The sequence below is a fragment of the Ambystoma mexicanum genome, chromosome 4q, assembly GCF_040938575.1.
Source record: "Ambystoma mexicanum isolate Mex_15411 chromosome 4q, UKY_AmexF1_1, whole genome shotgun sequence".
Taxonomy (NCBI): domain Eukaryota; kingdom Metazoa; phylum Chordata; class Amphibia; order Caudata; family Ambystomatidae; genus Ambystoma; species Ambystoma mexicanum.
This window is the reverse complement of record NC_090928.1, coordinates 679580704-679604879: the sequence shown is the minus strand read 5'-3', so window position 1 is coordinate 679604879 and position 24176 is coordinate 679580704. Positions and strand designations below refer to the sequence as shown.

At 50.9% G+C, this 24176-nt stretch overlaps 1 protein-coding gene across 2 annotated transcripts in view; it reads right to left on the bottom strand.

The window, feature by feature from the left end:
* Positions 1 to 24176, bottom strand: part of LOC138467930 (GDNF-inducible zinc finger protein 1-like) — a 378725-nt gene that overhangs the window by 72833 nt on the left and 281716 nt on the right. For both annotated transcript variants that reach the window (XM_069608260.1, XM_069608262.1), the window contains one exon: positions 18840 to 18997. In XM_069608260.1, coding sequence (XP_069464361.1) covers positions 18840 to 18997 — 158 coding nt within the window. The remainder of the gene's footprint in view (positions 1 to 18839; positions 18998 to 24176) is intronic.

The window sequence follows — 24176 nt, the reverse complement described above, 5'->3', positions numbered from 1 at the left end:
CGCGATTTCAGCAGGGTACGTGTATTCCTGGGGTTCGCGTGAAGTTTCACCCGCGATTTCAGCAGGGTACGTGAATTTCAGGGTGGCGCGGCAAGTTTTACACGCGAAAGGGCAACGCCCGTGCACAATACGTCACAGACGCGCTTACGCCCTAAGGGCCTTTGGTCCAATGATATTGCATACATGTGCTGACGCGCTTACGCGCTAAGGGCCTTTCCTCGAATTACATGCTGACGTGCAAGATTTTCACATGTCAAATCACTCCGTATCAAGCTGGCCACGCGTACACACATGGAAGACCACGCTCCTGACCTTAAGGCCATTTTCCTGCCCCCCAGATCCCCGAGCACACTCCCACCAGCCATTGCTGCTGCCTGTCTGCTGCCCACGTACCCTGCTATTTGGTGCCTGCACGTCAGCCATCTGCAGGGGTCCAGTTGCTGTGTCCACCCCTGCTGGAACAGAAGACTCCCGACTGGGATTCCATTGCTCCACAGCCCAGCCCCAGGACCCAGTTGCCCACCCACTCCTGCCTCTGGGGTTGCCATGTCAGGCACATCTCCATCTGGCACCACTGGCAACCCCCAGCAAAAGAGGCAGAGGGCCACCAGCTTCACTGCCACCGAAGTTGGTGTCCTGGTGGAGCATGTCCTGGGGCATTATGATGCCCTCTTCGGAACAAGACGCGCCAACAAGGAAGGACGCACCAGGATCTGGACGGACATCGTGACTGCCATCAATGCGGAGGGGGTGGCAGTCCGTGAATTCCATCATGTCAAGAAGCGCTGGGAGGACTTCAGGTCCAGGACCCTCAACAAGGCCCGGCGCCTCGCGGAGGGGGGCAGGGTCAGCCTGAGCAACATCCAGATGAGGGTCCTGTAACGCGTAGGCCCAGCGCTCCACGCCCAGATCCTTCGGAGGCAGACCCGCCTGGAGTTGAGCGGTAAGTGGCCAAGCATTGCTGTGTGAGACAGGGCATGTTGTAGTGTGCTGGTAGTCTGATACTTGCCTGTATGTGTGACATAGGCCATGTATGGATATGTGTGTGTGCAGGGACATCATGGTCATGCATGTGGGACCAGTTATGTGTGAACCACATGGTAGGTGCATGAATTTTAATGCAACATGGGGACCTCTATGCAGAATGCACACCTGAAAGCATGCCAGTCTCTGTTCCTGGACATGGAGGGGGATGAGGAATGGGTGCTGATGTCATATACATGTATGGTGCACGTGTGTGTGTGTGTGTGTGTGCGCCAGAGAAGTGTGTGTTTGACTTTGAAACGCCATGGATGCATGTGACTTTGAAGACAACATCTTGGTTTACAGGGGCCCTTGTACATGGGTGTTGATGTTGATTGCAGGTGCCGGGAGTGTTTCTGCATGTGTGTTGCATGCATTGACCCATGTGTTGTGGAAGGACAGGATGGAAGTGACATTTGACAGTGCCACTCATGTGTTATTGCTTCCTGTCTAGGGTATTTGGTGCTGTACCCTGATGCTTGTGTTCTATGTCTCCCTCTACGCAGCGTCAAGTGAAGAAGAGGGCGGAGACAGCGCTGTGGAGCCAAGCGGCGGGGATGCCTCCACCGGGCGGCGACGCATGGCCCAGCCACCCTCCCAGGAATTACCATCATCCTGGAGCGAGGAGGCTGGTGCCGCGTCTGCCACAACAGCTGTGGCGGAAGGTCCGGGTGATCCCCCCACAGGGGCTTCCAATGGCGGAAGACGGTGTGGAGACATCCAGGTTGGTGGTCTCCACAGAGGAGGAGCCCGCGACTGAGCCGCACATGGGGCCTGGTGGGGGTAGTACCACTGGTGCAAGTGGTGCAGTCCAGGGCCAGGGTCAGGAGGCAGCACAGGTCACCGCGGAGGGGCCTGTGCATGTCTCTGTCCTTGACCCTGTGACCGCACCATCATGCACCAGCAGGGAGGCCCTGTCCCAGGCCCGTCCGCAGGTAGGGGAGAGTGCCATATCACCTGCCTCTCCACTACCTGCGGGCGAGGGGTCCCGCGACCGTATGGGATCCACGTTGCGCACGCGTGTCATTCGTGATGACGTGCATTCTTCCTGGGCGGAGAACGCACGCCATCACGAAGAGCAGCGTCGTGACGTGGCACTGCTGGGAGGGGCCCTGGTCGGTGGGTTCCTACATGTGACGCGCACTCTGGCGGACCTCTGCTCCTCTGTGAAGGCTATGCGCCGGTCATTCTCCACATCGTCTTCCGGCCCAGATTCCACCAGGGCCCCCTGTGGACCTGGCCTGACCAACACAGCCAGCTTGGTGGAGATCCCATCCCTGCCACAGTTGGGAGTTGGCGGTCCAGCAGGGGTGGACACCACAACTGGAGACCAGCAGATGGAGGATGTGCAGGCACCATTGGACAGGGCACATGGACAGGAGCAGGCTGTAGGTGGGAGCAATGATGGCTCGGGGCCATCAACATCGGAGGGGCAGGCATCGGCCATAGGGCAGGAGAACCCTGGATGGGAAGTGTCTTCCATGTGGCAGCTGTTGGGCCATGCGATAGATGCGGAGCGGCAGCAGGCGGAAGAGGCACGGCTCACGATGGTCAGGGCGGAGAACTCCATGCGTAGGGCCCTGAGGCGGGCCGAGTGCCTCGAGGCCATTCGCAGGGACCTGGAGTTCCAGATGTCATCATCCCTGCAAACCCTCGGGGCCATGGAAGAGGACCACCTCCGGGACATCGAGCAGGAGTTCGATGATGCCCTGGCCCAGGACATCAACATGTGAGCCGTTGGACTTGCCCGCTGCCCTTGTAAATAGTTAGTTAGTTCGTATTAGGTTTCCTTTAGTTTTTTCTTTATTTTGGACCGCTTGGACAATGAACCACATTTTTGTATATAGTTTTTTTATTAGGTAGTAGTTTTTGGTAGGTTTCATTTCTTAAGTTGGGCTCATGGACGCTGGATTCTTCAATTGTACATAGTTCTACATTGGATTCATCTTTTTTAATATTTTTTTTGTGTTCACCATGGAGCAATGGTTTTTACTTTTTATTTTCCCTTGGATTTGATTTTTGAACTGTGACTTTGGACAACATTTCTTTTTGGATTTCTTTTGCTTATGTTTTCTGGATTTTCATTATTTATCGGACATGGACCATTTCTTTTGTTATTCCCATTGTTGTGTGTTTAATTTGATTTATGTTCATGTTATCTTTAATACATATTTTTTCATGCTTCCATTTGTAGTATCATCTGATTGGTTTCATGCATGTCATGATATGGGTTTTGACATTCACTTGCACCCATTGTGTGTGTGTGACGGACATGTGATCATTTACATACTTGCCATTGGGGTGGTATCATGTAATTGGCATTTCTATGTGGGTGGATGCTATACTTGGGTGGGTCTTTGGCATGTGGAGGCTGGCCATAAGGGCCAGGGATCTAGATTGTGATGACGTGTTGGCTGGGGGACATGTGTCGGGGCCTGCTGGCAGGTGCCCTGCACTGCTGAGGGGTGGGGGTGCAAGGGGACATGAGTGGGGGCCTGCTGGCAGTTGCCCCGCACTGCTTGGGGGGTGGGTGTGCAAGGGGACATGAGTGGGGGCCTGCTGGCAGGTGCCCTGCACTGCTGGGGGGTGGGGGTGCAGGGGGACATGAGTGGGGGCCTGCTGGCAGGTGCCCCTCAGTGCTGGGGGGTGGGGGTGCAAGGGGACATGAGTGGGACATGAGTGTGGGCCTGCTGGCAGGTGGCCCGTGACTGCTGGGGGTTGGGGGTGCTGGGGGACATGAGTGGGGGCCTGCAGGCAGGAGCCCTGCACTGCTGGGGGGTGGGGGTGCTGGGGGACATGAGTGGGGGCCTGCTGGCAGGTGCCCTGCACTGCTTGGGGGTGGGGGTGCAAGGGGACATGAGTGGGGGCCTGCTGGCAGGTGCCCTGCACTGTTTGGGGGTGGGGGTGCTGGGGGACATGAGTGTGTGCCTGCTGGCAGGTGCCCTGCACTGCTGGGGGGTGGGGATGCAAGGGGGTAATGCGTTGGTGCTCACTAGTGCAAGGTGACATGTGGCTTGGCTGGGGGGGCATGCCCATAGTGGATGGGCTGCCTGTGGGACATGACCAGGGGTGCAGGGTAGTCCCCTGTGGTGTGGTCTGCCTGCAGGGGCCGTGGAGGGTGTAGAGGGAACACCTGGGAGGACCCACACTGCCAATTCACGTGTAGGACTCCCCTGCACCCCCGAAATACACGTACCCCACTCGCACAGGGCCTATCGCGTGTGAAACTTGCTCGCACCACAGAAATACACGTACCCTGCTGAAATTGCGTGTTAAACTTCCCCGCACCCCAGAAATACACGTACCCTGCTGAAATCGCGTGTGGAACTTCCCGCGCACCCCTCTAATACACGTATCCTGCTGTAATCGCGTGTGAAACTTGCCCGCACCCCAGAAATACACGTACCCTGCTGAAATCGCGTGTGGAACTTCCTGCGCACCCCAGTAATACACGTACCCTGCTGAAATCGCGTGTTAAACTTCCCCGCACCCCAGAAATACACGTACCCTGCTGAAATCGCGTGTGGAACTTCCCGCGCACCCCAGTAATACACGTACCCCACTGAAATCGCGTGTTAAACTTGCCCGCACCCCAGTAATACACGTACCCTGCTGAAATCACGTGTGGAACTTCTCGCGCACCCCAGTAATACACGTACCCTGCTGAAATCGTGTGTTAAACTTCCCTGCACCCCAGAAATACACGTACCCTGCTTAAATCACGTGTGGAACTTCCCGCGCACCCCTGTAATACACGTACCCTGCTGTAATCACGTGTTAAACTTCCCCGCACCCCAGAAATACACACACCCTGCTGAAATCGCGTGTGGAACTTCTCGTGCACCCCAGTAATACACGTACCCTGCTGAAATCGCGTGTTAAACTTGCCCGCACCCCAGAAATACACATACTCTGCTGAAATCGCGTGTGGAACTTCCCGCGCACACCAGTAATACACATACCCTGCTGAAATCGCGTGTGGAACTTCCCCGCACCCCAGAAATACACGTACCCTGCTGAAATCGCGTGTGGAACTTCCCGCGCACCCCAGAAATACACGTACCCTGCTGAAATCGCGTGTGGAACTTCCCCGCACCCCAGAAATACACATACCCTGCTGAAATTGCGTGTGGAACTTCCCGCGCACCCCTGTAATACACGTACCCTGCTGTAATCGCGTGTTGAACTTCCCCGCACCCCAGAAATACACGTACCCTGCTGAAATCGCGTGTGGAACTTCCCCGCACCCCAGAAATACACGTACCCTGCAGAAATCGCGTGTGGCACTTCCCGCGCACCCCAGTAATACACGTTCCCCGCTCGGCGTTTGCTGTTTGGCAGCCCTGTATACTGGTCCAGGGTTAGCGCAGCCCTTTGTGCTGAATTGGGAATTTTGATAGCTTTTCCTTGCGCGAGGGCGTTCTTGGGGGCGTAACTGGCGCTGCTGCAGGGTCGCTGCGCCACTCTGCGCCACGGCTGGTTTTGGAGGCTAAAATCCATGAATACGCTGTGCGCGGATATCGATTTTAGCACACCCGGCTGGCGCAGACATTCGGACGTGCACACTGTGCGCCAGTCGCGTGCGCCACTTTTGTGCGAAATTCTATGAATTACCCTGAAAATAATTATGCAGCCACTAGCAATAGATGTCATTTACAGCTAGGTGGACAGTGACTTACACATGACAGGGCCAGATGTGTATTGCGCTATCTGGTCTGTGTTTAACAGACCTGCTGGGTCCAGCCTGAAAAGGGTGATCATATTCCTCCAAGGAACAGGACCATTCCCTGGGAGGTCCCCTGAGAACCAGTGCCTCAAAAGATAGCCCTGTCACTTCAATGGCCACCTCCCACCAGGTTGCGGATTACTGGAGTCCTTCTCAAGCAGAGGGAAGAGTTTAAATAGCACAGTAATGAGCCTCCGTCCAGAAGGGGTCTCACCTCCTGGGATTTTGCCAGGGCACCCAAATTCCCCCTTCCTCAATTCCTGTAGACAAGGCATTCCAGGTAGGACATCAGCAGGCAAAGGGGGATCTATGTGATTTTAATGAATTCCATTACAGAGAATGCTTTTTTACTGAACCCATTCCCCATGTTTTTCTATAAACCTAAGCCCACCCTAACCCCATCCCCACCTGTTTTACTGCCTTACCCCAACCCCCAAATACATTGTTACCAAATATCTTTATTTTTTTCGTTGTTCATGTTTTCGGTAAAAAAGCATTCTCTGTAATGTATTTGGTAAATCACCGGATACCAGCAAAGGGCACTTGACACAACAGCCAGGATTGGACAGTTAACAGGCTTCCTGCGGACCAATTTGTAGTAGCATTTTGTCTATATAAGGGGGAAGGGACCTTCCCCATATTGAAATCATCTTTCTACTACTGAAGAATTCACCTAGAACTTGGTTCGGAGTACAGTCTGCTCCACAGAGAGGTGAAGAACAGAGGCTTTGAATTAAGAGGCAAGCTCTTTTCTCCAACAATCCCAGGTGCATATTTACTGTGAAGCTGCTGTGTGTACAAAGGCCATACCTGCTGCCTGAACACTAGAACTAGGATCCTTCTCAGTGAAAGTAGCAGTTCCAACAGGTGCTCTCTGGTAACCTATCTGGTGTGGCAGTGCAAAACAAAGACTAACCTTGTCCCTGGAGACCCTAGACAGGGACTCAAACCAACCAAGAAGTCAAGAAATAGCACCGAGCCCTAGTTGCCCTATCAACCTGCCTGTAAACTACACCGACCTGGATATCGCTTGTGGGTCCCAAGCTTTCCAATTCCACGTGCTGTTGCTGCTTGGACCACACTGCGTGGTGGACCCAGTCGACCAGCTCACCAACCTAACACCAAATCACTGGCTCAGGAAGCTTCTAGAAGCATGGCTCAATGCTGTTGAGCCCCCAGAACAGAGGTGTAGGTTTTTGAAGTGGTCCTGTCTCCCCAGAGTGCCTTTAGCGGCCATAGTGACAAGTAAGAACCCCACTCTTCCACCATCATCATTGAACATGGACATCTGCTGCTGAAATTCTTGCCTGTCTGGCCAGCCTCCATACACCAGATGAACAAGTTACTTTCTTACCTGGTAATGTTCTTTCGATGGGATGGTCCGACGACGTATTCCATATCTATGACATGTAATCACCACAGCTGTGCTGCTTCGGAAACTTTTTTCTGCGTCCTGCGTCGATGACGTCGATGCGCCGTCCCCGAGGACCTCCTCCGACGTCATCCGATGTGATAAGTAGGACGCACAACGCCCGTAGCCTCGGTTGTAGTTTTTCCCCCAGAACGTGTGACATTAGTCAACTGCCAGTCAGACACAAAGCCTTGCGAAACGTAAGCTGCAATCGCAAAAGAAATTCTGCAGCGGGGAAGGCAGGGCGGGAGCGATATGGAATACGTCGTCGGACCATCCCATCGAAAGAACGTTACCAGGTAAGAAAGTAACTTGTTCTTCGAGGGGATTGGGTCCTCCGACGTATTCCATATCCATGACAGACTCCCAAAGCAGTACCAGAGCTAGGAGGAGGGAAAGAATTTAGAATCAAAATTTAGAATAGCCAATCAAATAGCAGAGCAAAGGACCGCCTTGCCAAAGGCCAGATCCTGTCCTCCGATGGAATCGAGGGAATAGTGACGTACAAATGTATGTACTGAAGCCCAGGTGGCTGCATCACAGATGTTGCGAATAGGAACACCCCTCTGCAGGGCAGTAGATGCAGCCATACCCCTGGTAGAATGGGCCCGCAAGCCAGCCGGTGGGTCCTTACCCGCCAAGCGGTAACACTCCGAGATGGCCAAAATAATCCAGCGAGACAAAGTCTGTTTCGTCACAGCTTGCCCCAAACGCTTTCCAGCGTAACCAATAAAGAGTTGATTGTCCACTCTGACCCGGGACATGCGTGAAACATAAAAGCTTAAAGCTCACCTAGGATCAAGCCTATGGAGCCTCTCCTCTTCCTTACCAGGATGCGGAGGAGGATAGAATGCCGGAAGAACAACCTTCTGGGCCAAATGAAATTCCGTCACCACCTTCGGAAGAAAAGAAGGACGAACACGAAGGACAACCCTGTCCTTGAGGAAAACAGTGAAGGGTGGCTTAACTGAAAGTGCCTGTAACTCACTCACTCTGCAAGCGGAAGTAACCGCAACTAAAAACACAGTTTTCAGAGTTAACAGCCTCAAAGGGCAAGAATGTAAAGGCTCAAACGGAGCACCCATAAGAAACCTAAGAACAAGGTTTAAATCCCAACCGGGCACCAGGAAAGGTGACGGAGGGAACACATTAGCGAGCCCTTTCAGAAACTGTGAAATTAAAGGGATCTTAAAGTAAGAACACTCATCAGACGAGCGCTTAAAGATGGACAGCGCCGCCAGGTAACCTTTAATGGTACCCACTTGCAAGCCCCTGTGGGCCAAAGAAAGCAAAAAGGACAGAACCATGGGGATGTCACATGCAAAAGGATCCACATTCCGAACTCTGCACCAGTCGCAGAACTTACGCCAACGGCAACGGTACAGAGACTTAGTTGCTGGCCTTCGGGCCGAAAGCAACACCTCCATCACGTCTTCAGGGAGGTCCCAATCCCTATACCTCAACCTTTCAGAAGCCAAGCGTGAAGGTTGAGGGATCTGACCTCTGGATGGAGAACCAGACCCCCCTCCCGTGAGAGCAGATCGTCTCGGTAGGGAAGACGACATGGAGGGCAGATGGACAAGTCGAGAAGGTCCGGGTACCACGTCCTCCGAGCCCACGCCGGAGCAATGAGGATCATCCGGGAACCGAACTTCCGCAACCTCCGCAGCACTTGCGGGATGACGGGGACTGGAGGAAACGCGTACAGCAGCGGGAACGACCAATCCACCACAAACGCGTCTCCTAAGGCTCCTTTTGGAGGAAATTCCCGCGAGCAGAACCTCTCGCACTTCCGGTTGACACTGGAGGCGAAGAGATCCACTTGAGGGGTCCCCCAAAGGGCGAAGATCTCCAGGAGAATCTCCTGAGCCAACTCCCACTCGTGAGAGATCGCGCTCTGCCTGCTCAGAGCGTCCGCCGTCACGTTTTCGACTCCGGCCAGATGAACTGCCGAGACTGAAACTTCCTGCTGGATGGCCCAGAACTCGAGCTGCATCGCCTCCCTGCACAGAGGAAGTGACCCTGCCCCCCCCTTTTTGTTGAGGTAGTGCATGGCCACCGTGTTGTCCGTCAGGATCAGGACATTCCTTCCTCGCACAGTCGGCAGAAAAGCCTTCAGGGCTAGCCTGACGGCCCTCAGCTCCAACAGATTGATATGGAGTCTGGACTCCGACGGAGACCAACGACCGCTGACTGTCAGCTCGTTGGCACGAGCTCCCCATCCCGTGAGGGATGCATCCGACACGATCGTCACCTCCGGCCAGGGAAGCCAAAACAGAGCCCCCTTCATCAAGTTGCCTTCGACGGCCCACCACAGAAGGTCCTGGGCGACCGAGGGCGGCACCTGAATCGGGTCCGACATCCTGCCGGAGGACTGCGACCATTGCATCTTGAGTGCCCACTGCAAAGATCTCATGCGCAGGCGAGCCTCTGGCACCAGAAGAATGCAGGATGCCATGAGGCCGAGCAACCTCAAGAACTCGAACGCTGGGAGCGTCTGGGCAAGTTGAAACTTGTGCACCATCTGCTGAATGTGAAGAGCCCTCACCTGGGGAGGAAAACACTGCCCCAGGGAAGTGTCGAGCACTGCTCCGATGTACTGGAGTCTCTGCGTTGGCGTCAAATGGGACTTCTTTAAATTGAGGGAGAAGCCCAGCCTGTGGAGGGAGTGGCAGGCGACGGACAGATGATCCAGGACTTGCTCGGGAGAGCTCCCCCTGATCAACCAATCGTCCAGGTAGGGGTAGACGTGAATCCCCCCTTGCCTGAGATGCGCTGCCACCACCACCATGAGCTTGGTGAAAACCCTCGGGGCGGAGGTCAATCCGAACGGCAGGACCCGAAACTGAAAGTGCGAGTCGCCAACCGCGAACCTCAGGTACTTCTTGTGCTTGGGATGGATCGGCACATGGAAGTAAGCATCCTTGAGGTCGAGTGACACCAACCAGTCCTGAAGCTGAAGGGCCTGGAGGACTTGAGAGAGAGTAACCATCTTGAACCTGTCCTTCCTGAGGAGTTTGTTCAAACCGCGCAAGTCCATGATGGGTCTCAATCCCCCGTCTTTCTTGGAAATCAAAAAATAAGGGGAATACCATCCCTTGTTCCTCTCCGCTACAGGCACCAGTTCTATAGCGCCTTTCTCCAGCAGGGCTTGAATTTCCTGCGCAAGGAGCGGATCCGGACACTTCAAAGAGAGGTTCCCCGGTGGATTGTCGCGAGGCCTGTGCCGAAAGGGAAGACAGTAGCCGTGGGCTATGATCTCCAGAACCCACACATCTGAAGTAATGGCTTGCCACTCTACAAGATGCTGCGCCAGCCTTCCCCCAACCGGCGAACCATGGGACATGGCCTCATGACTGAGTAGGAGCGGCTGCGGCGTTACCCGAGGGCAAAGAGGCAACTGCCCGAGCGGCCTTGGCACCACGGGTCCCCTGTCGTCCACCTCTGCTACCCCTGCGTTGGCCTCTTTGACTGCCAGCTCCTCTCGCTTTACTGAAGGATGAGTAATAGCGAAAGGAACCACCCCTCCACTGCTGTCCCCTAGGACGAAAAGGCGGAGGTTGGCGAACTGCAGCGCCCAACGACTTCGCTGCAGCTTTTGAGGTCTGCAACCTCTCAAGGCTCTCGTCAGCCTTGCTGCCAAAAAGGTGTTCACCATCAAAGGGCATGTTGAGGAGCCGGGACTGCACATCAGGAGCAAACCCCGACTTCCGCAACCACGCAAACCTGCGTATCACGGTGCTCGCCGCCATGGACCTACTGACGCATTCAGCCAAGTCCAGACCCGACTGAACGGACTCACACATGGCATCCTTACCATCCTGGACCATAGCAAGGAAACCCTCCCGTTCAACCCCTTCGGGAATATGTTCAGCCGCTAACGCAACACAGTTCCACAGAGTGTGCGTGAAACGTGACAAGGCACAAATGGAGTTGGCCGCCTGAAGCGCCATACCACCAGAAGAAAACACTTTCTTCGCCCAGCCATCAAAACGTTTGTCGTCCCTATCAGGAGGGATGGCAGGGTATGACGCCTGCTTTGCCGGGGCCGTGGCCGCCTGCACCACCAAACTCTCCGGAGTGGGGTGCCTGGTCAAGTAGCAGGGGTCGCTACTGGCTGGACGGTATTTACGCGACAAGGATCTGCCCACCGCCGGGAGACTCTCCGGAGCAGTCCAAGCCGCCGCCACCCTTCTCTGTAAAGCCATATGGAACGGCAGTACCGGGTCAGTTGGGGGACCAACATCAAGGATGTCCGTCAGATCATCCTGCACAAACTCCCCTGGGGGAGCAGACCATCCCAGATACTCAGACACCCTAGCCATAAGGCGCCGGTACGAGGAATCGGCATGGGAGCCAGGCTCAGGCCTACAAAATTCCACCTCCGGAGAGGTGTCCAGTCCACTGGCATCATGCAGTGACTGCCTCAAATCGTCAAACTGACTATGGCCCGAGACAATTTCATCCGGCACCAGACTAGGAACCAGGCCATCAGAATCCTCATCCGCCTCCGAAATATATTCCAGGTGGCGAAAAGGCACCCGAGAGTGCTTGCTCTTAACCAGAGCCTTCCTAGGGGGTACACCCGTGACACGGGGCACCTCCGACACGAAAGGCGTCGATGGCGTCGAGCGAATCGGCGCCGACGCCGAGAAAACCGGCAACGGCGCCGAGAGGATCGGCGTCGACGTCAGATGCAGCGCCTCCAGTATCGGCGGCGTCGACACAGCCCTCGAAGCCGGAGCTCCGAGCGTGTCCCTCGACGACCTGATCGTCGACGGCTTCGACGAGGCCCTCGAAGCCGGAGCCTCGAGAAAGCCTGTCGACGCCCTCGACGCCTCAGACGTCGATGTCTTCCTCGAAGACTTCACAGGAGCACACGGTCTCGAACGCGTCGAGGACCGGGACCTGGAACGGGTACGGCGAGAACGAGCCTCCTTGTCCGAACGGGACCGCTCCCGTGACTCGTGCCGACCACTCTTGCGAGCGGCGTCTCTCGACCTCACACGGCCGACCCCACTCTGGGGCGCGGACGGCTGAGTACCCTGCGACTCAAGAATCGCCAACATTTTCTTCCCGAAGGAAGCCCATTCTTCCGGCGTCGCACGGCTGGTGGGGTAACCGACGTGCCGGGCAGAATCCTCGGAAGAGGACCTGGAAGGCGACCGGTGACGGCGCTTCCGAGAATGCCTCGAAGAGGCCGAGGAGTGGCGAGACCCACTCCTAGAAGAAGACCGACGAGACTTCCGACGATGACGCGGAGAGTCACCCCTCGAATCATCCGTCGAAAGCCCCGCCGACTTCGACTTCCGGGGCTTGGACACCCGACCTACCGACAACTTCTTCTTACGTTCGCGTAAGGCTTTGGACGTGAGCGACTGGCAGTCGACACAGTCATCCGTGTCGTGGGCCTCCCCGAGGCACCAGAGGCAAGCGTCGTGCGAGTCAGTCACCGACATCTTGGACCCACAATCCCCGCACTTCTTAAAGCCCGGACGCGGGGTTGCAGACGAAGTGGAAGACATCGCCGAAGGAAATTCACAAACGAACAGGTTCGAAGAACCAGAAAGAAAAGAACTCCAAAGAGTCGAGGCTTAGAACCGAGAAACACGAAGCAACACGTTCGCGGAAAAAACGGAACTGAGGCTACAGGCGTCGTGCGTCCTACTTATCACATCGGATGACGTCGGACGTCGGAGGAGGTCCTCGACGTCGGCGCATCGACGTCATCGACGCAGGACGCAGACGCCGGAAAAGTTTCCGAAGCAGCACAGCTGTGGTGATTACCTGTCATAGATATGGAATACGTCGGAGGACCCAATCCCCTCGAAAATGTGTTATATGGTATTTTATGTCTCTGTCGAAAGCCTACTATTAAGGGTTGTGGTATTGGCTTTTCTTGATTTTAATCTGTAACCCTGTATACAGTAAATGAAGTTTAAAAAAAATAAACTCTAGGGCTGGAGTCAGAGCACCCCCACATGTAAATGGAAACATTTCCTAATGCCCCCACTATACTTCCTCAAAGTCAGTCCAGCTGTTGTGGCCTGCTCGCCCCAGGTTCCATTCTCAGTGAAGCACAGGCCCATTTAGTTATAAGTACTGACCTGTTCTAGTTTAACTCCTTCAATTTCTATTATCGATCTTGACATGCTTAGCCCGTCTTGTGTCTGAACACTAAACTTTTGGTTTTAGATTTGTTTATTTCTAAGCGCAATTCGCTGCACTTCTTCACAAAGGCAGCCATAATGTGCTTAATGCCCGCAGGAGTAGTTGACAGCAGTACTGTGTCAGCTGCGAAGAATAAGGCAGGGAATTGCAGTTTATCCATCTTTGGGGGGGTCCATGGCATTGGTCATCAATTCCTCTATTAACTTGTTGAGGTAAATACAGAAGTGTAGCAGGGCCAATACACAACCCTGCCTTACTCCACGCTGCACCTCAAAGCTCTCTGTATTTTCTCCACTTAGTCCCCATCTCACCACAGCCCTGATATTATGGAATAAGGCCTGGATTAGAAGCAGAAGTCCAGCCGGGATGTTGTATCTTTTTAGTGTCTCCCACAGCTGAGATCTAGGGACCGAATCAAAGGCCGTTTTAAGGTCTGCAAATACTGCATATAGCTTGTTGTTCAGAGCAGTGTATTTGCTGACAATAAGATTTAGCCTAAGGCCCTGTACAAGGGTCCACATTCCCTGTTTGAAGCCTACCTGTAGCGGGCTGAGGATTTCTCTACCCTCCATCCACTCTTGTAGGTGGCCAGGAATTGCCTTAGCATACAGTTTTCCAGCCCCATCCAGTAAGGAGATGGGGCGATAATTCTCTGGGGAATCCCTGTTAGCCTTCTTAAAGATCCGGACAATTACGGCCTCCCGCCAAGTTGTGGGTACCTCCCGACTGGGCAACTGCATTAAAAACCCTAGCCAATACCAGGCCTCATATGGACACATCGTTTCTGTAGAGATCTATAGGTGCAAAGTCGGGCCCTGATGCTTTTCAGTTATCCAAGGCCCTAGTGGCTTTCACCACTTAATCTGTGCTGAAGGCAAACTCGCTTACATGTCCCTGGTATTCATGGGTTAAAACTGGCTTCCATGACAAATCCACCAAAGCCTTGCCATCCTTATACAGATTTTGGAAGTGGTTATGCCATGCATCCAGACCTATACTGCTCTGCTGGTCACGAGAGGCATCCGGCACCATGTCAAGTAGAAGCTTCCAGAAATTGCATGTATCGTTATTCTTACATGCCACCTTCATATTTTCCCATTTGGTCTGGTGGTACAGTTTTTTCTTTTGCTCGAACTTAGTCTTGTAGGCCAGCCTGAAGTTTCGTAGGGCTTTGGTGTCAATAGTTGGACCTGATCTTAGGCAGGTCACACTATTTGCTTTACTTTGTCGATACTCCTTGTCATACCACCCTAGGCTATAAAATCACTCGGTTTGGCCTTACTCCTTTTCCCCGGCTTGGTAAACAGAGGCTCCACAGTCTCCATTAATGCAGAAAAGTCACTCATTATTTCTGCTGGGCCTGTTATTGGATCGCAAACTGACAATTTCTTCTCAGCGGTTAGGCTGTAAATCTCGGGCAGGAGTTCTTACCAAGCACCTCTGCCCACTTCACCCACCTTCTTGACTGGCCCGTAGCAGTGCTAAAGGTAGTTAGTCGGAGGTCGATATCCTTCGTTCCGCTTCCAAGGACTTGGGAGAGGCTGCACATGACTTGCTTATGGTCGCTCTCACAGCAAACCACAACTTCGAAAGAGGTGATTAAGTCCCAGTCTTTGGCTTCTATCATGACAGTCTATTCTGCTCGAGCCATTATGCCCTTGGAATGTATTCTTCACAGGCTGATCTTTGGCACAACGTCCATTGCATGCCCTAAGATTACACTCATATAAAAAACATGCCGCCTCTGCAGCCATTATGTGTGTTCTTTTTGGATAATCTGCCATTAGGGTTGGTATTCTCCAGGCAGCGTCCTGTTCTTCCCACATATCATCGGTTGATCTAAGCGGTTCATACTGAAGGTTCAAATCGCCCTCCACCAAAGTTACTGATGTACGATCCTCTTGGTGGCTATAGACAATGATCATCTCATTCAGCTTTAGAAGAGACTGAATTGGGAGAAGTCATGGGGGTCTGTTATGGACGTTATATAGGAGTACATTTAGTTAACTGCTACTAGCAAGCTTTATTGACTGTAGATCTAGTGAGTTGGTTAGATGATGATCAACCTCCCAGTTCAGTGCTGAGCTAACCCAGGTTGGGAATCCACCACTAGGCCAGACTCTTGCTCCCTTTTCCGTGTGAACAAAATACTCTGAGAAGCCTGGCAGGCCTATAGATTCCGGAGCCCACGTCTCTTGGAGGCAGATGATATCAAAACTGTGAACAACATTTCTCCAGTCAGGGTCCTCCATATGCTTGGTTATTCCCGCAATATTCCAAGAAAGACATCGGTTATCCCGGATGGCTGGGACATCCAATGCACTCTGGCAAGGTAATGGTCAGTCCACTTCATTCAAACCAGCGTCCACCTGCCTTTTCCTGCATGGTCTGTACCTTCTGTTGGATCAAGGCATTACTACGGAGGCCACAGTCAGGATAAGTAGGCCTTAATGTGATATTAGTTCTATCTGTTGGGTATGAACGGGATTCGATGGACAACAGGCCATTTGACAGGGATTCATCTTTCAAGCACAAGTGGATAAAATCATTACTGTCTGTCGGCGTCCCAAACCTGGCACAACAGAGGATGTTCTCTTTTATAAAAGAGGCCCATCCCCTGGTGCTTCTAACCCAGTGTGTCACTTTGTTAATCAATGAGTAGTTGTTTTCAAATTGTCCTTTAGGTAGCTTTGGGACATCATGAAGGTAAACATTACAGCCATCCCTTGGCCGTGCACTCTTTTCTTGTGAGTTCACAGTTCCAGAGTACATGTACCCTTCTCTCCCATATAGACGCTCGGGGGCCATCCAGCCTTTCTGCACATCGGTGTAAGGGATGTTAAAGTTTCTCAGCCAACTGCACAGAGATGCTTGGGCAAACCTATCAACTGCCGCTGTTAATGCTGGATCAACCCCATTACCACTTGCTTGCTCGTTGGCTCTGCGTCGGGAGTACTTATCCGCATAAGAGTCATTGCCCCAGTTTTATTTGCACTTTGCGCCGAAGGGGTCGTCAGGGGCAATCCTCTATTTGCTCTAGTTGTACTTCTGCCCCTGCCATAGACTTCTAGTACAGGTGAAGCTTTAACTGATGCTGGAGATTCAACATTGGCTCCTGTCTTTGATATTTCTACAGCTGCTCTCACTCGAATTTCTGTTTTTTTACCACCGCCACACTTCTGACAATTCATACTCTCGGATTGTTTAACAAGGCATGTTGTTCCTTCCAGCCTCGGTGGCCATGAACAAAATGTCTATTCTTTCGGCCATCATTTTAATAAGTGTCTTAATCGCCCCCAATTCTTTCAGTATAGACATATTTGCTGGGCCTACAGAGCATTGTCGGGCGATATCTGTTGTTCACCTTGTTCACTTGTTCCACCATTTCCATATAGCAGGTTACCAGTGTAGTTTGGGCATTTGGTGTAGCCAGACTGCAATGGAGAAGACCTTGCTGGCTTTTATTGGGGTCCTTCAAGGCTGGGTCTTGATCTTGGTCGCGGACATGGGTACAGAAGTGCAAGCATGTCGCTTCCACTTCTCCTTCTATGTGCAAATCCACAGTTTTGCTTCAGGATTTCCAGGGTTTTATCGCGTGGTTTGCTTTTTGATTGGTAGAGTTATCAAGCTCATGGAGGGTTTCTGCTGCCTTGATTGAATGTGATAAACCCATACTGCTTACTGTGTCCTCCACCTGGTCAATACATTCAAACCCCATAGAATCAATCCTGCAGTTTGCCGATGTTCGACCCTACACCCTTGCTTCCCCTTTCAGCCGGATACCTCCAAGCTGTCAATATCTTTCAAGAAACCTTTTATTTTTTTGACCAGAATGTTTACTTCATCAGTAGATTTGAAGATTTTGTAGGCCTTTTTCTTGCCATCTGTGGGCGAGATTGTCTTATTGGCCTTCCGTTTTACCATTTTTAGAAGAAGGGTTGACACCAATGTGTGGCAGCTGAAAGGTAGTCCCCCACAGTCGCTGTCACGCTGCTAAAACACCAAGATTTACAATCTGTTAGCTGTTACTATTTGATTGTGCCTTGTTTAAAATTCCCAGGAACTGGCTCTTTACTTCCCTGCGATACATTAAATACCTGAGCTCTGTATCACTGGGTCTGCACAATTGCCCACGCACTTACTCGCGCTCAAGATTTAAGACGTCGCAGGTGGAGAGCCCAGGGGTCACACAGGGCAGAGCAGTGAGATAAGGCGCATACAGTATTTATTCATCTTTATAATGGCTCTCAAGCCTACAATGCAGGCACATAAAAAGCTTACTACTGCGGGTGCAAGAGCGAGGTTGACTGGGTTCACCTAATAGCTCTCGCAGCATCTGTGGCTGCAGCAGGGACACACCACGGCTCGCAACACACCACTCACCATGTCAAACTGCGGCTCTTATTCGAATCCTCTGCAACCTCCGGCAGTCAAAAAAAGCTAGAGGAAAGAACCTCTCTGCGTAAAGCCGCACCGTTTGCAGTACTCAGGAATCGATGCCCGCTTCCGACACCCAGTAGAGGAGGCTATAGTAACAACCCTTAGCTCTGTCTTCTCTTTGCTCCGGATGCCCGGGCGATTGGACGCTCATAGGACAGTGCTTATATACCCAAAGTAACCCCGAGGTAACTTTGTCAGAGGTCACAGGGGCAGTCCCTAGATCGATCCTGGATGCTTCTTTTGTGTCTTCTGACCTCTGCAGGCAGTCTCAGGCAGATGGAAATAGGGCTTCCGGTGGTATTGTGGCAAGCTCTGTGTTTCTCCCAGCCCAGTTAAAGTGCCTTTATTGAGGGGGAAAGACCTTTCAAAGATTGTGGTTTTTGGTTCAGAGGTCACAGGACAGTCCCTAGATCAATCGTGGATGCGTCTTTTGGGTCTCCTGACATCTCCAGGCAGCCTCAGGCAGATGGAAATAGGGATTCTGGTGGTGTTGGGGTGAGCTCTCTGTTGCTCCAAGCCCATTTGAAGTTTATCCTTTGGATTTCGCTTTTGAACGTGGCACATATATCTACTGCCTGAGTGATTGTGGAAACTACTGCCATAAGAATGTGGCCAGGGGACAGATGGTCAGGGAAGTAGTGCTAAAAGCCTTAAATTAGTTGAATTTGTCAATTAATGTGTTTTGTTATGTTAATTTATGTTTTGTTAGAATGGCAGAAAGTGGTTTTTGTGAGGTGAGTTGATTTTATCAGTTTGTGTGGATAGAAACATGTGTTGATCTGGCAAGACTAAAGGTAAGGTGGTGACACTCATGGTGGATGCACAAAATAATGGGAGAAACATCTTACAAACGTACATGCCAACACGTCTGGTGCCACAACAATAGAGTATGTTATTGAGGAAACATACAAAAATATACTTTTACTGTGAAAATGTGTAGCTCAATTAAACATATGCCTGCAGTTACTCAGACACAACCTTTTACACTTGTGCCCACAAAGTACTGTTATGTGCTGCTGTTAACCCATCATTAATTAAAAAAAATTGAAATAATGTCAATGTACGTACGGACACGTGTCGTCTTAATGTGGACATGTCAGTAAATGTTCTTTCACAAGCTTTGCACTTGTATGGTTTTTCCCCTGTATGGATACGCTGGTGACGTCGCAGGGCTCCCTGCTGCGTGAAGGTTTTCCCACACTGTTCACAGAAATAGGGCCGAGTCTCTGAAACAAAGAACCAAGTTGTCAAGAAGAATGCAATCATTATAAGAAGGAACAAATATGTAGCAGAAGCAAACATTAGAATGTGTCCTATAATGCATGTTAGCGTTTTAGATAATATTAAACTTTTTATGCCTTGTGAGGACTTAATTTTGTCTCACAACTTGTGCTTAAGCACCACCTGTGTCAAAATGAGTGACCACGGAGCTCTTGAAAAAGGAGATGTCTGCACATGAAGTTTTACACATGCATGCTAAAAGTAATTACTTTTTTCACCATTTTGCAACCCATCTCACCCTAAATTACTACACGGGGGTCTTTCCCAGCAACGTATTTGCTGTTATGGGTCTGCTGTTGTATTTTTTTTTTTTCATATATTTTTTTTTAAAACTTCGTTTTATTAGATTTTGTAAAGCAACATACAGGTATCATTTGGGTCATGTTACGATCAACTATACCCCTTCTATCTCTCCCCCCACCAAATTAACTGCAATTTTAAACAATAATTGTAACTTTCCCATCTGACCTCCCCCCACAAACCCCCCCAAACACAGTTTCTTCTGTTCAGTTTGCATGCATCTTAGGTTCACATTTACGTTGTATGAGGTTCACTTTCCCTATTTTTTTGTTCTATAGGCGAGATTGAGCGGTCAAGTCACAAACAATAACCCATCTCCCAGGTACACACCTTATATAAATCATTTTGTTCTGCATTTACCAGTGTCTTATCTGTCACTCCCCTTGTGCTGAGCCCTTTGGGAGGTTGGGGATACACACATTTACAAAATCGTTCCACATCTGCTCATTCTGAGCCGCCCTCTCATGTAGGGCTGCAGTGATTCTTTCCACTGTGTAAATGCTTGTCGCAACAGCAATCCACTCTCTCCTGCTCAGGACTAGGTTCGATTTCCACTTAATTACCAAGCAGGCTCGCGCAGCAAGCAGCAAGGGGACCACAATCCCATTAATTCTTCTCACTTCATCTTCATATTCATCCAACCCAAACAGTATTATAAGCGGTGTATCCTCATGGGAAATTCCATCTATCTGCTTGATCCAACCAAGAACCTCGCTCCAGTACACTTGAACCCGGGGACATTCCCACCACATGTGCCAGTAGTTGGCCCTCTCCCCACATTGGCGCCAGCACAAGGGACTCATGGTCTGAAACATTTTCCATTTTCGACAATCTGTGAGGGTTGTATTGCCACCTGTGAAGTAACTTGATGGCATGCAATTTATATTGGGCCGATATAGACACTTGAGAGGCTCCCTTACATATCTTTGCCCACAATTTTGTATCCACTGCTTTGCCCAGGTCTCGTTCCCACCTATTCTTCAGGTTAATCGTTGCTCCCTTCCCAATATCTAACAGTGTATTGTACATACTCGATATCATACCCTTGGTCTCTGTCATTGTGTCTAGCAATTTCTCAAACGGGGTAAGATCCCTTTGTACTTTCTCACGCCATTCCTTCCTCATGAGAGTAGCCTTAACTTGTAAAAAGGGAAAGACTGGTATTGGATGTATTCCCAACGCCTCTTCCAGTTCCGTAATCGTGAGGAAGACACCACCTTTCCACAATTGATCTACCCTCTCGAGGCCTTGCATCATACCAATATTGGAATCGTGCATGGTTAGGGATCTCCTCACGTACCCCCGGAAACCATATGTGGCTTAGAGGAAAAAGGTCACGTGGTGACACTCTTAATGTCCGCCCCCTCGCTCCAGATTTCCCATGTTGTGCCTAGTATGGACTGATTTCGGAGTCTTCTGAGTAATTTATTTCGAGGGACCCACAGCCATTCTGAGACAGTGGCAGGAGCTAGGTTGTGGTTGTCAAGGTGTATCCACTGTAACTCTTTTGTTCCTCTCAAGTGGGGAATCAGTACCCTTAGTTGCACTGCTCGATAATATAGTTTCAGGTCAGGGAGGCCCACCCCCTCCTTTTTCTTTGGGTAAGATGAGGACCTCATATGCTATCCTCGCTTTTTTCCCCTGCCATAGGAATTTTAAAATGGCTCTTTTCACTTCTTCAAAGAAAGCCTCTGGGATTTTCAGTGGGAGCATTTGGAATGGGTTTAAGAATCTCAGTAGGCACACCGTTATAATTGTATTGAGTCTCCACATCGAAGAGATCGTCAGCTTCCGCCATTTCGCCAAGTCTGCATGGAAAGAAGCTAAGAGGTGCGGGAAATTTGCTTCATATATGTCCCCTAGTTCCCGTGTTAGATTGATCCCCAAATAACGTAGTGTAGCGCCACCCATCACAAGGCCCAGCGCAGAGAGTCTGGTGGTAGTTTCAGGGGAGAGTTCCTGTAATGGGAACAGTATGTATTTTAACCTATTGATTTTGAGAGTGCTCCATGTCTTTCTATCAAATGTAATTCTCTAGGAATTGATGTCATGGGGTTTCTTACATGAAGTAGGATGTCGTCGGCATAGAGGGCTACCTTTTATTCTGTTCCATCTGCCTGAAGGCCTTCAACTTGATGGTCTGCTCTAAGTGTCTGTGCAAGAGGCTCCAGGGAGAGAGCAAACAAGATCGCAGAGAGGGGGCAACCCTGTCTCCTGCCTCTTCCTAATTCGAACCATCTGGAGTGTTCCGAGTTGACCACAGGAGATGCCTTGGGAGACGTGTAAACAGCCTTGATTTCCTTTCTGAAAGTAGGGCCTAATCCAACCATACCCATTACTGCTTCTAAAAAGTCCCACTCCACCCTACTGAATGTTTTTTCAGCATCAATTGATAGAAGAGCTGGATCACCTGCTATTTTCTTAGACTCATGGATTAAATGGAGAGTCTTACACATCATATCCGCTCCCTGTCTCCCTAAGATAAACCCAACCTGATCAGAGTGTATTAGCAGGGGCATGTGAGTCTCAAGCCTGGCTGGCAGTACTCGAGTGTACATTTACATGTCAATATTGAGTAGTGATATGGGACGGTATGATCTGCACCGCTTGGGGTCTTTACCTTCCTTGGGGATCACAGAAATGAGCGCTTGTAAAAAGGATTCGGGAGCCACCCCTGTCCGCAGAATATCATTGAACAGGTCAACCATAAAGGTGAGGAGGGATGAGATAAAGGTCTTATAGAATCCCACTGTATACCCATCATTGCCCGGTTCCTTCCCTAACAGGAGTTTCTTAATCGCTCTTTCAACCTCGTCTGCCGTGATCGGGGACTCCATCTCTTCTACTTTGTCTCTAGAGAGTTTCAGCATGTTCAACCCCTGCAGGTATTGGTCTATGCTCAATTCACCCTGTACCGTTTTGTATCTATACAACTGTTCATAGAATTTTGCAAAGGCCTCTGGGATCCCTTCCGTCTCCGTTATCTGGGCATCTCATTGCCCTTTAATATCAGTGACCAACCTCTCCGCTCGCTCTCCCCACAGCCTAGCTGCCAACAGTGCATCTGCTTTGTCACCCTTTTCATAATGCTTTTGTTTCAGAAACTGGAGTTTGTGTATAATTAAGCCCTCTTCCAAATGTCGAAGTTCCTCCTTTTTCTGCATCGCCTCCACAATCCGTTCCGCCCTCCCCTCATTGGAGCCCTGTACCGCAGTGTTTAGTTGTGTAATCTCCCCTTGCAATCTTTTCTCTATCAGTGTCCTCTCCCTCTTTTTCCCGGCCCCTTCCTTGATCAGCATTCCCTGCCATGTTGCCTTCCCCGCCTCCCACACTATTCTCTTGGATACCTCTCCTGTGTCATTTGTTTTAAAGTATTCCTCAATCTCTCCTGCCAGTTCCTCGCGAAATATAGGGTCCTTCCAGAAGGTTTTGTTGCTCTTGCGTGGTAAGGCGATAAGTCTCATGTCGACGGTGACCATATCGTGATCTGACCATGAGATTGGGACAATCTCTGAGGTAGTTACAATCTCACTCAAGCTTTCTGAAAGGTACCGATAGTCTATCCTAGTAAATGTGGAATGTGGTGCTGAGTAGAATGTGTACCCCGGCTCATTGGGATGGGAGTCCCTCCAAATGTCTCGCAATCTATACGTTTCCATCATTTCATTCACATCTGTGTGGCCTCCATCCATTGGAACACATGACTCTGGATTACCAGCCTGCCTATCTTGCATAGGATCTGCCCATAAGTTTAAATCTCCACCCAGAATAACATGCCCCGCGGCTTCTAACATTATCTTCGGGACCATGTGTTGGAGGAAGCGTGATTGCCCGACGTTAGGGGAGTAAATTGTCGCGAGAGTGAGTGTAGTATTCCATATTTTCCCCACCACAATGATGGCCCTCCCCTCCATGTCGGTCCATACCTTTGTGACCTCAAAATCCCTTCTTTACAAGTATGCCAACTCCTGCTTTCCTCAATGGGCCGGAGCTCCAATATTCTGTTCTCACTCTGGAGTACAAGACTTTACGTTCTTCCCCTCTCATGTACTTACTCAATTGTAGGAAAAGTACATCCAAGTTCGCTCTCTTAAATTCTTTAGACACTAACAACCATTTACTAGGTGAATTTAGTCCTTTTACATTGAGTGTGCCAACCAGGAGAAGCCCGGGCCTAGCGATCTAGCAGGGTTATTCTCACCTAGCCAGCCCCGGACCATCAGTGGGGACCGTGCATCCGACGATCCCATCGCTGCACATCACATTAAACAATGAGCCCCCTTGTACCCCGCTCCCCCTCAAATTACAAAGCCAGCTAAACCATTACTTTAACTTAAAGTAGCGCTGTCCCGCACACCAACTTCTCGCTTCAGGTGCCTAAGTCAGAGACGCTAGTGATTCCCCACTGTTACTTTCGGGGTGCCCCCATTGAGGTGTCATATCGTTCCGCAAAGATCAGCCGTAGGCTCATGTACGGATGTCAGCTCAGCTTCTAGTCTAGTGTATCTTCTCAGGGTGACCCTTCCTGTGACAGCATTCGCCTTTATCACTCACATATCCTTTCTTAAGGGCTTCCCAGTTCATATATTCTTCATGGTTCGGCACCTGGTGAGGCATTCATCCTCCTATATTTCCTGGACCCTGGGATCTTCTGTCTTCTGGGTCCTTGTATGCGCCATTGTCTGTCATGGCCACGTCCTTCCCCTTGGTTTTGTTCATTATCCTGGCTGCCCAATAATTCTTATGTGCAGGTCTTTATGTCCTTCTCCGTTTTCAGTCGAATCGCATTTCCTTCCCATTTGAACGTGAGAGAGAAGGGGTAGC